Source organism: Physcomitrium patens, chromosome 9 (assembly GCF_059467195.1).
Source record: "Physcomitrium patens ecotype Gransden chromosome 9, ASM5946719v1, whole genome shotgun sequence".
Classification (NCBI taxonomy): domain Eukaryota; kingdom Viridiplantae; phylum Streptophyta; class Bryopsida; order Funariales; family Funariaceae; genus Physcomitrium; species Physcomitrium patens.
This window is the reverse complement of record NC_143418.1, coordinates 17,149,493-17,166,206: the sequence shown is the minus strand read 5'-3', so window position 1 is coordinate 17,166,206 and position 16,714 is coordinate 17,149,493. Positions and strand designations below refer to the sequence as shown.

Genomic DNA, 16,714 nt, shown 5'->3' with positions numbered 1-16,714 from the left:
CTCATACAAAGCATATCTTGATTCGTCACCGTTTCATACAACAACTTACTGCACAACAGAAAGTCCGCTTTGACTATTGTTCTATCAATGCTATGCATGTTGATCTTTTTACAAAACCATTATCAGGACCAAAATTTGCCTCTCACTTACCGCTGATAGGCGTGCTTGGAGGAGAACCTGTCCTTCACAGTAATCTAATTAATCGGTCGTATTAGAAACCATAATCCTTATAAGAAATCTTAATGGAATCGAAAGCAGATTAAGGTGATAGTAGCAGTCGCAAGCTCTTGGAAGAGTGCAGCCGTCGTTGATGAAGTCTTTTCCACAGTACATAACACATGTGAGGTGTAACACAAAATCAATATATATATATATATATATATATATATGTTTATTACTATGTACGAAACTTAACTTCTATGCTTAAGCTATTACACTAGTTCCAATTTTGTTGATTTTGCTTGCTAACACTGACATGGAATCTTGATAGGTGTCACCCAACCAAACATGGAGGTTATGGAATTCCTACAATCGATTATACTCAACTGCAAAATTACAATTTAATAGTCATATAATGTGGAATCGCTACGTTGCACAATGTATTTCAAAACTTCTAATTATGGTGGGGTAGGGTGTGGAAGTGCTGTTGCAATATCCCCTCCTACCACCAAAACCTTTAAAGATTAAATTTGGTCAAATTTTAAAGTAAAATTATTGATTTGGTATCAAAAAATAACTATAAAAAACTTGTAAATATAATAAAATGCAAACACACTTTAAAAGGAATGCATGATTTTGATAAGATTGCAATTAAATGGGTTAACGAAAATAGACTATGCATAATAAAATCAGAAGTTAGTGTAATATGGAACAAAATCCCAACCTTTATGGTATGGATATATTAATAGTCTTGAAGTAGACTTTTGGTGCATGTAAGCCATTTCTCATATAATCTAAATCTTCCTGTGTGTCTAAAACAAAACAAAACAAAAATTACAAATCGCCTCAAAGTGTCTGTCCCGACACCGACACCGACAGCTTCAACGGCGTGGCTTACAAACGACGGTTCACTTTTCAGGTTTCGACAGAGGACAAGGCCGTGTCCGACACGAGACTTCGATAATTTTGCCGTCGCGGAGCTCCTCCAAATGTACAGACAATTTTTCACTGTTGCGTATGGCGAAAATCCATACTGCGAGCAAGTGTGGTCATAGAACAGAATCTTCAGACCTCCGAGGGCACTTTACGTTTCAATCAGCAGCTTCAATGCAGGTCGGAGAAGTTCCCCATTAATATTAGAATGCCAAGTGGCCGTTCTACATCTCTGTACATTCTTTTTTTCTTCTCCTGTCGGTATTCCAGTGTGGGCAAGTTTAGCTATGTAGATTCACTTTTTAACCTATTCAATGTATTGGATATACTCTATTTTGTGTCAAAATAAAATAATAATAATCATAATAATAATAATAAAGCAGATTCCTTTCGATTACATTCTTTCTTGTGCCTTTTTTTTGGATTTCGCACAACCATCCCCATACTCAATCTATAAATAAACAATGCCAACAAGAAAGAGTATTTACATCTTATTGAAATAAAGTCTGCCGCAAAAAAAGAATTGCATACAATAGTTATCGGTACAATGTTTCAAATATAGTACTTATCAACATTGTTATTGTGTTCTTCCTTTTGCTTTATGTTTTCAAATTATCACTGTAAAAAGCATGCCCATCTAATTTGTCGTCATTATCTGCTACAACTGGTGTACGCTTAGATGGGCTTTGAGTTATCCCATAACTGAGCTCCACCATCAGATCTCACATGAGGACACATGCCTGCAATGAGACGCCCCCCTTGAAGCTGGGTTTGAAGTCGAAGGTGAGCGGGTTCAAGCTGTAGAATGGCAAGGTGCCGCACCGCGATCGAGACGGCGATGGCAGCGACGATTCGCACTTCTCGCCGGACTCGACGTCGTAAACGATACCGCTGTGCTTGATCCTGTTGAAGACGCACAGCTTGTCTTTCCCGAACGGCACGCAGGTATGCTCAGGATGGGTTTGAAGCCCCATGTTGCCCTTCTTCCTTGTCGATATCACTTGCCTCCATCGTCGCTCGGAGCTCGTGCACGTGTGGTCTTCGTTCACCAGCAGCTCGTCGATCCGATGCTCGACGTCGTGCGCCTGAAGGGGGTCTGGTTCGTTGTCGAGATGCTCTAGTTCCGAGAAGAGATAAATCCTCCCGCTGTTCTCCACTAGTTGCACGGTGTTGGAGGTCAGAGAGTAGGGGAGAGCGTAATTTCGATCTGGGACCCACTTCTCCTTCTCTACATCGTATACGATGACCCCTTTACCTCCAGCGGGCAGGAATGCGATGCAGTAAAGGAGTCCGCCCCTGTAAACACCGGTTTGGTAGTCATTTAAGGCGAAAACTGGTCCTGGAATGTCCCCCGTGACCTTCCATTTTGAAGTGCGTGAGTCTAGAACCTCAGTGATTCTCGACACCTTGTCATCGCTTAACCGAGAGCTTCCGGCAACGATGATCTTGTATGAATTGTCTTCAGAGTTGACAATCATGTGCATAAGCACGGGGATGCGTGGATGGTTCAATCGACACAGCTCACGATGCCCCCCAGTTAGAGGATTGAACAAGATCAACTTGTCGGAATCCGTGCCGACATTCGCACACATTACTCCTGCGGCACCGCATATCGAGTGTGCTTTGAACAAATCCACGTCCAGTGGGGGCAGCATTTTGAATGGCGGCAGCTTCGACCACGTATTTGTAATTAGATCATGCCCATGGCATTGCCACACGTCATCCCTCACCGAGAAGTGAAGCGCCGTTAGTTCGGCCTCTTGTGGGCGGAGTTCTCCTCTTAAACGATGGAAATCATCACTGTCTATGAGAGCTTTAAACTTCTTGGATTGTGCCCTCGCTTGGAACAATGCCTTGCATTCAAGCTTTGCTAAGATGAGTTTCATGATGTCGTCGATGAATCCACTGGTTTCTGCGACCTGGCTGTTGCAACGCCCCGGAACACTGTCAACAGCCTCTCCATTAAATTTACCTCTGGACGTCTTCACTGAGCTTTCAGAAGCCGTGCTGTCTTCTTCTTCAAGTTCTGTGCTGTTATGCGCACTCTTCGCGTGAGGCTTCGTCCTAATTCAAGCCGGGATTCTTATCAGTTACTCGGAACATGAATCGTATTTGGATAACAGCAAGAGGTCAAGCACCAAGTCTCGTAAATACAACTTACCCAAATTTCCCAGTTACTTAAAAAAGAAAATATCAACATCTAACCTCATTTCGCAATACTTCCATCCGTATGAACAAGCCATAACCGACATTGCACACGACATTTCACAAAAATTTGGAGAACAAACACCTTTTGTAACATCGAACACACAAACACCATTTGAAACCACGTGTGCAGACAACATAATCACCTGAAATCTAGACGCTGTTCGACAAGGCAGGGACCTCCCCTGTACATCATGGAAGGTGCCCTGAGCAAATGAACAAGGGCGTGGTTCCAGCTTGGGAATACTGTTCATCAGGATGGAGATGGCCTAAGATTTGCAAAATACATGAATTGAACAGACATGAATTGAGCAATCGGATTATATACTGGTGTGTCGGTACAACGACACTCCGCCAATTGAGTTCACTTGACGGTAAAGCTCCCCCAGCAGATTTCTTGTTTATTGAACAATAAGAAATCTATGAAAAAAACTATCGGTACCATTTATTGTGAAGAACTCCCAAAGATTCCGGACATGGGTTAACTCTTTTGATTGCAAAGCAATCTAAATAATGGTGATTGTGTGTTCGATGTGACAAATGATGTTACAAATGGTGCAATCTAAATAAATTCACAAATTTTTTTAAACAATCAAAAATGAAAACTCTGAATTTTCATTTCTCTTTGTAATAGTTCGCACTCAAATTAATTTCATTTTTTAGTGAAAAACTAAAAATAGTGCGACTTCATCATCCATCAACTGACATATGAACACTTGCGTTACGAAGCAGCACTACGTAACACACAGTCATCACCATAAACCCTTCGATAGAAAAATCATGATATACAAATAACTCAAACTCAAACAAACGTTAATGAATAAACCCTTGATAAATATTAATAAATATGTACCAGTAAGGCAAAAAATGTACTTTCCAATCATGTCAAATAATTCTCTTTAATAAGCCTCGACGATGATATAGAAAACAATATGATAAACAATTCCTACAATTTTTTCAAAATATTTGATAGAAAGAGATTCCAGTGTTGCAATCACTTCCTGTGAGACTTCTGTTTGTGGAGGTTAGAACTCAGTGAGCCAGGAAAAAACATGTATGAACACGAAATCGTTTGTACAAATAAGAGAGCCTTGGTTTCGAGGACCGCTTTGTATAGAAACTCATACACAGATGAGAACCCACATAATGCATATGCTAGACTGTTGCCTGAGAGCAATGCTGAATCGTAGGCATGGCCATCAAGCCTTTATTGAGCCCACTGCTTGGAACAATGTCGGATTCTGGATGTTGGTATTAGCTTTCATGACCGTGGTTCAAGACCTGCATGGTTAAGTTGCTCAAGATGGATGGGCAGTTTGGTTTAGCAGAGCAAAGATAAGTTTTAGTCCAAGTCCACTTCAGCTGCTGCGTGGTCATTAGCTCCAGCAAGTCACCACTTCGGAACTGCTTTCGAGGGCCTGCAGACGCGAAGTTTCTCAATTCTGTAAAATTTTGAGCAATTCTGCTATGCTCCAGGACAATGATCTGGACACAGGAAAAAAATCACATCTCTAAGATATCCCTGAGAATGGGTCAACACTCTCGACCCATTAAATGTCTATACATGAGGCCTCAAATCAAACCTGACAGGTGATGGAGTGGCCTGTTTTGTCTAGAGCTGCTCGGTCCTAGTCACAGTAAGGACACAGTTCATCTTATTCACAAGAGTGATGAAAAAGAATGGCTGACACTTCCAGCCTGCCGTAATACTTTAAAAGAAGGCATTCTTCGAAGTTTTATTGAAGACGATGGAAGATAACCTGCTGTTGAGTTGCTGGGAATCAAAGTCAATTACGTCCATCTACATCCAAAAAAACGTGCAATAACCTTGTTCAACGCAAGATTCATATTGCCCTAGTTGTGAACAGTTCTGAGCATTACACTTATAACTACTGAAGAGTCCTCTGTAAAATTACAATGCTGATGCATGTTTTACAAGCCACTTCGCAAGAACAATTGTTTAGTTCAGTATGCAACATAGAGTAGCGTGTGAACAAGGCTTATAAATTAGAACTTACTTTTGTTAGCAGCAGCACGACGATGAGATCGCGAGATAAGAGCCATATTCTTTTCCAATATAGATCCACTACCCGCTATCTGTTAACAAAATTCACACAAAATACATCAGCTGTAATTTGAAGCACCCCAACCGTTGTTCCGCCATATTTCGCACCCATTGGAGACTCATAATGGTGGTAGCACACGCATGCATAAGGATTGATGTTTTTAAGATAAATCACACTTAACAGGAATACTTATGACACGGTTTGTGACAAGGCACTACAATTGCTCATATTAAAAGCAGGGTGCTTGTTACAAGTCATGAATCATAATAGCATGCGCATACCTGCTGATGAATGATGGCAAGAGCTGCATTGCGGTTTGAAATTCGACCAACCCTGATGTACTGACCATAGATGGGTACGAATACAAGTGCGTCACTGTCTGCATCTTCAATTCGTTGTATCTTGTCGAAAGTTAGAAATGAAGATGACCACTTTTCGCTTGGAACCCCTGGAAATTTAACAAAGCAGACACGCTTTGTTGTTATGTAGAATAGCCCAGGAATAATCCTGGACAACCTGTTTCAATCGGTGAAAACCACACTTCATACAGTAAATACGTGGTACAATGGAGGCAAGCATATACTACTGAAAGATATCTTACGAGAACTGCTTACTGAAATATACGCACCATAGTAACGATCATTCAACTGCATTACCTGCACGAATACGTTGCCAAAGTCTTCTCTTTCCCAAGATTGAGCTCAGCCTGCAATGTAAAATGGAACGACGAGGTAAGAATAACTTACAGTTTTCTGGCAGAAAGATAGCTGAGCCAGTCACGAAACTTATTTGAGGTAGTCATGTACAAGAAAAGTATAAAATTCATATGTATAATTAAATGAAAAGATCGTTGTGCACCGAGATATCACCATTAGATCCAACCAATACGAACCTGCAAATATTTGGCTTTTCCACTTGCGCTATGGGACACCACCAACTCTCGGGATTTACGATCACTTTTGCATCCTATAATTGAAAGATAATCAAGGACATGGAGCTGAGGTTCTACTTTGGTCCCCTCAATGCTAGAACCATGTAAGGTAACTAGAGGTTTGGAGGGAGATTTATTCTGGATTTTAACTCGGTGTCCATTGTTGGCATGATTGACCTCTTTACCATTTCTAGGAGAAATAGTATTTCCAGGTTCCATACTTTGCTGGTAGGTTTTCCAGGCTTGAGAATAAATATCGGAGAGGTGCTGAGGTTCCATGGTACGACAAACCAAAATTCTGTGTAGTCGAGCAGATCCTTCCTTGGGAAAAAAATAAGTTGTATGCTGCGGAGCATTGAAATGATTGTTGAGAACATCATGAACTTTTCCTAGGTGACGACACTGCACTTCGGTAATGGGCTTATGATCGTCATCGAGATTTAGCGCCAACCCTTCCATGCACCATAACAGAGCTGCAGGTAAGTCCTGCAATAGCAATAGGTCAGCTATCTGTCTGTAATGGATATCTCGTGTGCATTCCTTGAATTTGGAAATGATTTAGCAATACACTGGCATCATCAAAGGTACTTCTTTGAACACCAAATTTCAAAACCAATATTAACACAGCTTACTCTTAAAATCCGCTGCGACAATCCATTATAAAGTGATGTACGCATGACATTCACGTCATGGTCCAAACCACAAACCAAGCTTTGTTGCTCATTTGTGCCGGTACCTCCTTGAAACTCGCCAACACTCTCCCGTAGGACACGGTCTTTAAATTGAGCCTGCACATAGTTCGTCAGCAGTTGCATGAACATTAATGCATGAACCAGTGATATAGCTCATCTAACAACGATCAATCGTCTCAAGCAACGCACACTGGAACAATCAACCACCGTAGAAATCCTGGGACATGCGCCCAAATGAAGTAAAACTTTAAAATTCAATGGCTTGGAACTAGTTTGATGAGTTTCAATGGAGAAAATGAACAGGCTGATATTGAGGTAAACGCACCATACTTTCAAAGAGATATCCCTGATTACCTCACCTGTGTATTTTCTAAAACTGCACCGATAAGCTCTGTAAGAACCTGTTGAATCAAGTCCTCTAACTTTGCAAACTCCTCATTAATTTCATTGCTAGTTGCAGCACTCTGCCACTTGGCATAAAGACCAGACTTCAACTTCTTTTGTTCTTCCAGGATTGCACTAATGTTGTTCAACTGAGTACAAACAAACATACAACCAGTAAGTTCGACTAATATCTAGTCACTTAAGTCAAAAAATATATATAAATAAAGATATAGATATATCGCAAAGTTTTCATGGCAGACCTTGCAGATGTCCAAGTTCAAACTTGATCAACACCAGACAATTGACATTTACAGTTGCACGAGTTTCATAGTCCATTCCAAACTCTCGGAGCTTTGACTGATTTAATATTGCTCTAATTAAAGGGTTCATCAAAAAAAAAGATTAAAAATTAAAAATTAAAAATTGACAAAAATAAAAAGCAACCACTTTATTTCACGGAAGGTACTTGGTTAAAGAGAAGAAGATCTCACACACAAACAGTCAAAATTACTCACCACGTGCTAAAGAAAAGTGAAAGAAAAGTTTCTGGATCTGGAAGATCCTATGAGGATTAAGGAAGGTGCTGATCAAGTTCACGAAGAAATGCGAAGATTGTAAGTTACCTGAATATATGTAGCTCTCAAGAAACCACAAAGAGACGATGAATTTTCGGGACCTTTGCCATGGCCTTCGCCCATGTCACGGGATAGTCCTTGTAAACACAGTTTCACAAGTGACTCAACGTAAGCCTGGACGCATTTGCATAAACCAAACACCAGCTTGTAGATGTATTCATTCTTGAATGAAAATGAGGATAGCTGCGATGCAACCTCATCTACCACTTGACCGATCATGGCATATAAATCTGCTTCCAAAATTAAGGACAATCAGTGCCTTTCTGTCTAACCCCATTTGAAATTGGAAAATTAAAACCTAGAACTAGAGGAAATAAAGCAAGAGTTCTGGAAAAGTTCTTTGTTCTGCATACCATTGACGGAGGAAGAGATCGAAGGCATAGTAGAGAGAGGCTCCCAAGTTTCTCTACCAATTATGGAGTCCACTCGACTGTAAATTGCCATAAAACCCATCAGTCCTGTCAACTATGTAGGACAGAAATGAACATCACTACGACAATATTTGCATCTCTGATTACCAAAAAGTTGACCCGATTTTCACAATATTGGCAGAGAAGACCCTGGAACATTATCCTACAGTTCAGGATAATTTGAAACGTGCTCTGGGCTTCTATTCGAGGAGCTTCACAAAGAGAAAGGGAAGTTAGAAGTATTAGAAAAAATAAAATATTGATCAGACCGTTCATCGAAGTAGATGTGAATTTATCACATATCATGATTGAACTTACTCTGTCAAGCGAGGCGCCAGTGAACCTATCCAATGCTCCAGGCGATCACTGAAGAGGGACTCAATGCCAAAATCCTGGACTTGAAGTCCGAGTTTTCTAACATCTCCCCGAAGTAGAATAAACTCATTTAACATCTCCTGGACCAATAAAAAAATATATTAAAAATAATGAAGACATCGATTGTAGACCCAAATGATACTTTCATTTGCATTCCTGCTACAAACGTCTATAACCCATTACATTAGTGCATAATAGAATCATTGTTTTTCACTACGCACTCACGTTCAAACCCCAATTTTTTAGCAGCCGCCTAATTCTAAAGTAATCCCTGAATGATGGTAACCATAAAAACTGATGCTGTAGTTACAGATGCTACGGCAGATATTCCTATTTCATACCAATCATATAAAAGTAAATAAAAACTAAAAAAATAAGGCCTTTCATAACTCACAGCAAAGGAGGCTCACAGCAGAAGCTTGTAAAGAGTCCTCGTCAAGAACAAGATCACATTCATACAGCACCGTACTTGTAACATACCAATACGTTACAAACAATGCAAATAAGTAAGTCTGGCCTCGGGAAATGATTAAAAGTACCTCATGTTCTTTGGTGAGGATCGACGGTGAGCTCTCTTTCATGTAGGTTGAGATATAATGACACACCTACATCGTTGAACACTAAAACCATTCAAATTGAATAACACAAATGTATATATACACCTCAGAACTCCATTTACAGCATTAAAATCACTGCAGAAACTGCAATCAAGAATTTATGTTGTAAGCTGTCTTCACTGTTCACTCTTAGAAAGTGACCTCATTTAAAAATAGTTTACGATGACAACATGACAGTTGCAATTTGTAGATCACAAAAGAAATTGGAATTTTCAGGGTGCATACCAATTTGTAGTACATGAGACCCGTAACGTGAGGTAGATTAAATCCATCAGGGAAAGCTCCCGTGTAAGTCGTACTCAGCTCTACAAGGTCAGAACGAACTAGTTGCACTGCTTTTAACAGCGATTGAGCAGTTAACTCCTTCAATTCTCTGTCAGCTGTGTCTTTAAAGAGATGCTTGTATAACCGCTTCTTACAAGAATTCTGTGTAGCCCCAACGCTGGTGTAATTAGTATTCTACCCTGTTATTGCTGAAGTCAAAACTTTTAACACCAAGATAAGCTTACAGGTGAAGCTTACATGATTTTATCAAACACGTATGAGAGATTCTAGACATGACCAACTTTAACTCCTAGCATGCTTAGCCTTATCGATGGATGCGAATGAGGAAAACCATCCAAATATTACCTGTATGAAGCTCTTGAGAGGTATTAAAATATGGTCAAAATCTGGCTCCAAGCGTAACAAGAGACCTAGTAGCTCTACAAGCCGAGAAATCGCTCCCTTCGGCTTGTTACCAGGGAATAGAGTCTGGAAATTTTCTAGAGCGTTGACAAGTGGCTTCATAAGTGCTACCCAAACAAAGACAAAGAAATGGCTGTCAGCGGCAAGGCCATGCAAACTTCGAGCAACTTCGACGACCTCACATCTCTGGAGGATTTAATCCACGGATTGCCAGAACCTGGCCTGGACTAGCAAACGATCCTTCTAAGGTTTCAAACTCAAATCACCAAGAGTGAAACAAACCACAAATTGGTGAGAGAATGCACAGTAACGGAAAGGTCTTCATTTATCGCTTAAAACACCTAATCTATCGAACAGTAGAATACAAAAAAAAGTACAAGAATTCTTACACACAACGATGTGGCAATGTAGTGCAAGCTCATTCTTTGTTAACGTTCCCTCCTTGGCTGCACTACACACTGGCAACCACTCGGGCACAATTCCAATGCAATAACGGGCATCCTCTTGAAATAGCCCGACCATTACGTTGACCATGCCTAAAGCACATCTCTCTCCCCGAATCCGATAGTGTGCTCCAAAGCCATAAACTATCTGCCTCCATTGCGGTCCAAGTTGAAATAGAGCTACAGATTCACAAACCTAGCATAAGTTAGTCCCCCACTCGAGCACAGCCAGAGGGTGTGATTTGAATTTGTTAGAAGAAACTCCAGCTGCATGTCTCGTTTCAGGAGAGTTGGTAATGGCACAGTAAGCACCTTCATCCTCAGCATGAAAGGCCAACCGCACAAAATTGTCGAAGGCACTCTCTATTTCTTCCACAGGAGGCATTAACAGAAGCTTGTTTGGGGGCGCTTCCCTGCATGTGCTAAGAGCTTGAGTCAGGCAATCACTTTGTAAGTCTTACAATGGTGAGGAAATTTTCGTAGAGATGCTACTGCAGCATTCATTGTTCTTGAAAAGCTTCGTCGTACCGGTAGAATCTTTCGCAGGAACAAGTGAACTGAAGTTGCAAGGTGCTGTTTCCTTGTTTCCCCCTCTCATCTGCAAGCATGTATGATGTCGCAGGAGATTGCCCTTGTACACCTCCATGAGCTAGAGCTTGAGATTCTATGTGGCTGAATGAGACGATCACCTGACCAAGAAAAATATCTCCACTCCATGGCGCTACCTGTGACGACACTTAAGTGATAAGCACATCCACCAATCATTCCCCTATGAAATTGCTGCATAGCTGCCATGTACTCTCCGCAGCAGGTTATGATTTTTAAGCATCCACAAAGACGAGGCACTAATATTTGAGAACGAATATTGGTGAAGGTCTCATACCGAAACTGTTAGGCATACAAAATGCACAACTCTGAGCGTCCATCTACTCCACGATTGCCTTTTTCCTTGATAATCCCTAAGTAGCCACGAGAGAGTATCTCAACTCTCATCACGAAATTGATGACACACTACAGTTTCAACTACTTTTTCGTCACTCTGAGACTTCTCTGAAAGTACCTTCTTTCTTCTTGATGTGCTCCGCCTTTTGAAAATACCACGGATGTTTTCCAGTTTATTACTCTCAATGACAACCTCTGGCTGTGGCTGTGGGGCTGGCTGTGGTTCAGATTCTTCGCACTTAACCACATTCTCAGACTTCTCCCAAACTTCAATCAAGATCCTATCCTGCAAACTGTCCGGTGAACAGCCAGTCCACCATCACACTCTTCTCAGTCGAGCTCTTCATGAGCATTCGTTTCTTTCAAAGGTGTAACAAATTATAAGAATTTCTTTAGACAAAATAAATAGATAAATAAAAACTATGCGCTGTTTCGATCTTAAAATTAATGCCAAGTCTCGATCACTTCAACCGACACGTTCTAGTGCAAGCAATACAAAGATTTTCCTAACACCTATGGCCGAGAAGGAATAGAAGGAGAACCTGCAAATAGGAATCCAGGGTGACTGGGAATTCCATTCAGCATCCCCAATGCAATTGACGACCTCGCTGAAATATGCAGGGGTCCTTTCAACAGTGCCTTCTTCAGACTCCACCGGCGAGGGCATGTTTCCGGGTCTTGCAGGCAGAATCGTCACAGAGCAGTATACACGGCTCTCAACTACCTTCTTCTTGAACATCGGTGCAACACATTTTGGAGTAGCTTCCAGCTTCAATCCTTCCACCGAGAGAATCTTCACCTGCACACCACCGGAGAAGGAGGGAAGGTTGCCGAAGAGGTCGACAAGGTTGGAGAGAATCTGTAGCTCCTCCATTTTCCAGCTCTGGTACACCACTGGATCATGAAATTGGGTGGGCGGAACAAGAGCGTCGTCGTCCTTTTGTAGGGATTCCAGCTTCAGCTGCAACTCTGCATTGGCAGCAGACAGAATCCACAGGCCAAAATAGACGGTAAGATTTCAAACATGTATATAGCTTATACCACCTGAAAGAATGTGAGATATTGCGACGTACCGGCTCTCCGATATTGAGCCACTTTGAGAGCGCGAGTTTCGGCCTTCGCGTACACATTGGCCTGGAGAGTGAAGGCCTGCTTCACAACATCGGCGCTTTTCATACAATCTTCCAGGCTTTCCCCTGGCCCTCTAGGTGCAAAGACAGACCGCAGCACCGCTTCACAGAGGCGTGGGTTGCTAGATGGTAGCTCATCGCAAACTTCCGGGGTGATGTCTGGAAGGTCCACAATCTGACTTTGGATTAGATCTGTAAGCTCTGCAACAGAGTATACTTCAACACCATTCTCGATAACTCTTCCGCAGTGTCTTACATTTCCTGGCACAATAGTCACCTCCTTTAAGCGGCCAGTAGCAGCATGTGCTAGCCGGATGGTGGAGCTACTGGGCTCCTCCTCGTCACATGAGTCATGGCGAGAGGGGAGCCTCAACTTGTCGATCAAGACACGCACGGGCGCGCTGCTAGTATCGAATAAGAAAGGTGGCGGAGCAACGTCGTTTGCATGGCCAGCCTCTGGATTGAGTACCACTGGCACCAGCTCTGCCTCCAATGCTGTGGCTTGAGTAAGAGACGGCGTCATCGTCTTGGCACTCAAATGAGCTTCTTCAGCGGAAGAGCGATCTTAGCATTGAACCGATTGGACGCTCGCAGCACAATGCCGCAACTCGAACAAGAGAGAAGTGTGGAATGATGAAATAAAAACATTTCTAGCTTCACGAGGCGCTACACCTTCATTCCCGGCTCTCCTCACCACCTAACAACACATGAAGCACATTCAGGCTGCTAGAGCTTCCAAAAGTAGGGGCATGGAAGGAGTCCTTCATCATGTGTGAAGGACAGTACGATCTGGAAAAAATGTATGAATGAGGGCAAAGTGTCAGTTCATCTCGAGGAGACCATGGTGGACCAGTAGCAACCATATTCAACCTCATGACAAAGTTCAGGAGAAGAGAGTGGCTACGGACTCGGAAAAGATACCAACACCGCCAGGTGGGCGATGACAGCCGACATCAGCCCAACGAACCTAAAGAAAGGGACAATCGGTTCAGAGATTTCCTTATTTAGATTCGTGCTGGGATAATTTCGGAGATAGTTGCATGATGCATTTGACCTATTCCATCTCATTCGCCTCACAATGCGCAATGCTCGAGGGTAAAGACGGAAGCCGAGCTTACGCCTTGGCGATTCCCGCGAGATTGGAAAGTTTCAGTCATCGGAATGCAACTCTGACCTGCGCCTGCAAGGTGGGTGATGATTCTGACGGCGATGAAGCCAACTCCATAATCAAGAGTTTGAGAAAGAGAAGGAAAACAAGGAAAGAGAAGGATATACAGGTGCAGGGCGATCAAGTCCATTCATGCCAACTGTGAAGTGAGAAGAAAGTTAGTGTCCAGTATGGAAAGAACTGCGATGGGGAAGAAGCTGTTCTAACTACAGAAACATTGTGATCCTCAATCACCCCTGTATGCCACTTCCGAACCCACAAAGATAAGTGAGAACATTTCCCCAGAGCTACACAATGCGAGGGGCACTGATCTTGGGAAAAGCTTTGAAGTAAGCTTCGAACGTGTGTGACGGAAGGACGCCCAGACCCAAATCCGGACACTAACTTCGAAAGTTCAATGAATGAACACCGAGCGCTTATCATTCTCGACTATTAACAGCAGACCACAGCATTGCTCACTCCACAAATTGGAACCCACTCCAAGGTGCAGATCTCAAGACATTCGAGAGAATGGTAATATTAAATAGTCTGGTGGTCCATGTAACGTTGTAGAGTCGGAGGGTTGTATTGACCTCATTAGTGAGCATTCAACCCCATTACCAGCAAGGTTCCGCACTGCAAGACATTCAAACAAAACGAATGCGAAGACAAAGACGAGGACATTGCGAGAAATGAGATTATCACCTCTGCGAGAGACTACTCATCTTCTTTGCATTTAAGGAATGCTGTAGCTCCAACAAATAACCACTTCTTTGTCACAACCTGCGAGCTGACACCATTCCCCTACCGAACGCCGCGACATTATGGCAGGCTCATTACATCCCTGCATCCCACTAATCACCAATCACTCTCACGACCCACCCTACCCTGCACACAACCCCCCACGATCACTCACTTCACCAAAGACGACAAAACCCCAAACCAGTCAACCCCCCTGCCTGCCTCCCTGCACTTCAACTCCCAAAGATGCATGAAGTTGTTAACAACAAACACCTAAGTCATACCTCCTCCATGCACCCAATCAGCTATTTCTTCCACCACTGGCACATCATGACTCACGATCGAAATTTCCAAAGCTTCAAACTACTCGTCGAAAACTCTATCAAAACGAATAAATAAATAATTAAATAATTACTGCGTGCATGGGGGCAACGCAGCCGGTGAGAATCCCCTAAGGCCCATCAGCACATTGAAGAATCTCTTCCCTACCACACAGTTCCATGCGGGGGAAAAGCTCATTTCGGGGAGCCCGCACTGAAAGACTCACTTCTAGTAATCCGAGACTGGTGACCCAAGTTAAGAGCCGCCTCACGCTTATCTACACCATGTTTCCACTACTTTGCACTCCAGTAGATCTAGAACAAAAGCCAGGGATTCGTGCAGTGGCCATGGTCACAGGTGACAGGGGATTGAAGCCGGTGGATTTCGATGCTGCATGTGTCAGAGAGAGAGTGAGAGAGAGAGTGAGAGAGAGAGTGAGGAGGAGCAATAGGGCGTAGCTTCCAGGGACACAATGCAAGAGGGGCGACCTGCTCTCGCCTGTGTGCCAGAATCGGGCGACGGCCTGGTCAGTCTCCCACCTAGCCGAGTACGATTTGTCAACAACAGGGAGACTTTGTGGCAGTCTGCCGCAATCGGCCGACTCTTTGCTGTCAAAATCCAGTTTGCAGTGTGATGCATTGCCAAATGGCTCTGTACCCTTCCTCTGCAATGGATTGTGGCGCTGGCCAGCACTCGAGAAAAACCCAGCAGCCAAGGTGACGAATTAATGGGCACAGCTTTTCGTAGTTTCACTGCGGTTTCTCCGAGAACCTTCACATCCTGTAGTCGCAATCCTCGCGAGGATCATTGGGTCTACGCTCTCTGGAACCTGACTACAGAACCTCTACATCCGTCCCAAGCTCTTGTTGGTGAAACCCCACCACCATTGAATGTGCCAAAGCGATTCTTTTGAAAAACGAAGAAGCAGTTTGGTTGTCAAAGCTGGCCTCGCATCGACCTTTTGCTCAAGATGGTGACCGCCAGCGTCAGCATTTCTCCGTGTTCATAGTTTGATGCCTTCCTTGAAGACCATAAGTGTATGAAACTCACAAGATCACAAGACTGGAACAAAGTATGCAGGTGATTTAGCGATTAGAACGGAATCAGGATGGCGTTTATATGATGCTGATTTGAGGGATTTTTTTTATAGCCTTGTCTCGTAACATCAATGGAATAAAATTGTGAGTATTGGCAAAGCTAACTCGCTCAAAACCCAGTATTCTTAACACCAGAATATCATGATTTTTCACAACTCAATTTCCAACTTTCTAACAAATGTTACAAAAAGGGTAATATAAATATACAAATATACATATCTATATATACTGAGGTGAGTTTTTTATGCTTCCTAGAAGGTGTGCAGAGTTTCATTTTTTTGAATGGATGAGAGGAAGGGTGTCCTGAGAGCATAAGTGATGTGGTGGGAGGGGTGCCTTCTCGACAACGCCACCTAAACTCACCTCAGTACTTGGCATCATCATTCCTGGCACTTGCCTTCGCAGTGTTTTTGGCTTCTATACTCGTGTGGCATTTCTTTTCCCGGAAGTTCAAAAACTCCAGGGCTTTGCCTGGCAACTCATCTCTACAACTCAGTGTCGGGTGAATGCATTTCTCAGTACTCTTTCTTACGCTGTATGTGTTTCCTATCATATCAGAGAAATGCAAGAAAACGAATTAAAAAACTGGTCATCCTCCTCTTCCTTTGTTTTGTATTTGTTTTCCTACGTCCGTGCTGTTGTATGTTCACTCAAGACTGCAAATGATTCCCGTGACATCCATCTGAAGTACTGGGACGCTCTCATGGGTTTAGCATGTCACAAGGAAGTAGAGCACAATGTATTCGATGTAGAATCTGCTTGGGTACACACACTCACACACACACACACTTACTTACTT

The 16,714-nt window shown here is 42.8% G+C and overlaps 2 protein-coding genes across 15 annotated transcripts; both read right to left on the bottom strand.

The window, feature by feature from the left end:
• Positions 1-818: 818 nt before the first annotated feature.
• On the bottom strand, positions 819-3,984 carry LOC112286965 (uncharacterized). Of its 2 annotated transcripts, none has more exons than XM_024529471.3 (2): positions 3,444-3,984; positions 819-3,156 (listed from the first exon to the last, which is right to left on the bottom strand). In XM_024529471.3, the coding sequence occupies exons 1-2, from the start codon at positions 3,491-3,493 to the stop codon at positions 1,815-1,817; spliced, it is 1,392 nt and encodes a 463-aa protein (XP_024385239.1). In that variant the 5' UTR covers positions 3,494-3,984; the 3' UTR covers positions 819-1,814. The 2 variants fall into 2 exon arrangements, with proteins under 2 accessions (XP_024385239.1, XP_090109436.1); XM_090253310.1 differs by lacking the exon at positions 3,444-3,984 and adding an exon at positions 3,298-3,434.
• Positions 3,985-4,106: 122 nt separating this feature from the next.
• On the bottom strand, positions 4,107-15,284 carry LOC112286964 (uncharacterized). 13 transcript variants are annotated; one of them, XR_016504872.1, is made up of 21 exons: positions 14,462-15,284; positions 12,553-13,789; positions 12,022-12,448; positions 11,598-11,772; positions 11,066-11,262; positions 10,850-10,950; positions 10,484-10,717; positions 10,038-10,201; positions 9,633-9,833; positions 9,330-9,395; positions 8,734-8,870; positions 8,359-8,435; positions 7,994-8,235; positions 7,346-7,519; positions 6,927-7,082; positions 6,256-6,780; positions 6,020-6,069; positions 5,645-5,879; positions 5,316-5,394; positions 4,881-5,098; positions 4,107-4,782 (listed from the first exon to the last, which is right to left on the bottom strand). XR_016504872.1 is itself a non-coding variant. In XM_024529468.3 (21 exons), exons 2-20 carry the CDS (start codon positions 13,130-13,132, stop codon positions 5,085-5,087), a joined length of 3,834 nt encoding a protein of 1,277 aa, XP_024385236.1. In that variant the 5' UTR covers positions 13,133-13,789; positions 14,462-15,284; the 3' UTR covers positions 4,107-4,782; positions 5,058-5,084. The 13 variants fall into 13 exon arrangements, 10 of the variants coding, with proteins under 10 accessions (XP_024385236.1, XP_024385237.1, XP_090109432.1 ...); XR_016504873.1 differs by having other exon boundaries at positions 4,107-4,715; XR_016504874.1 differs by having other exon boundaries at positions 4,107-4,715; positions 7,994-8,082.
• Between the last annotated feature and the right edge of the window lie 1,430 nt (positions 15,285-16,714).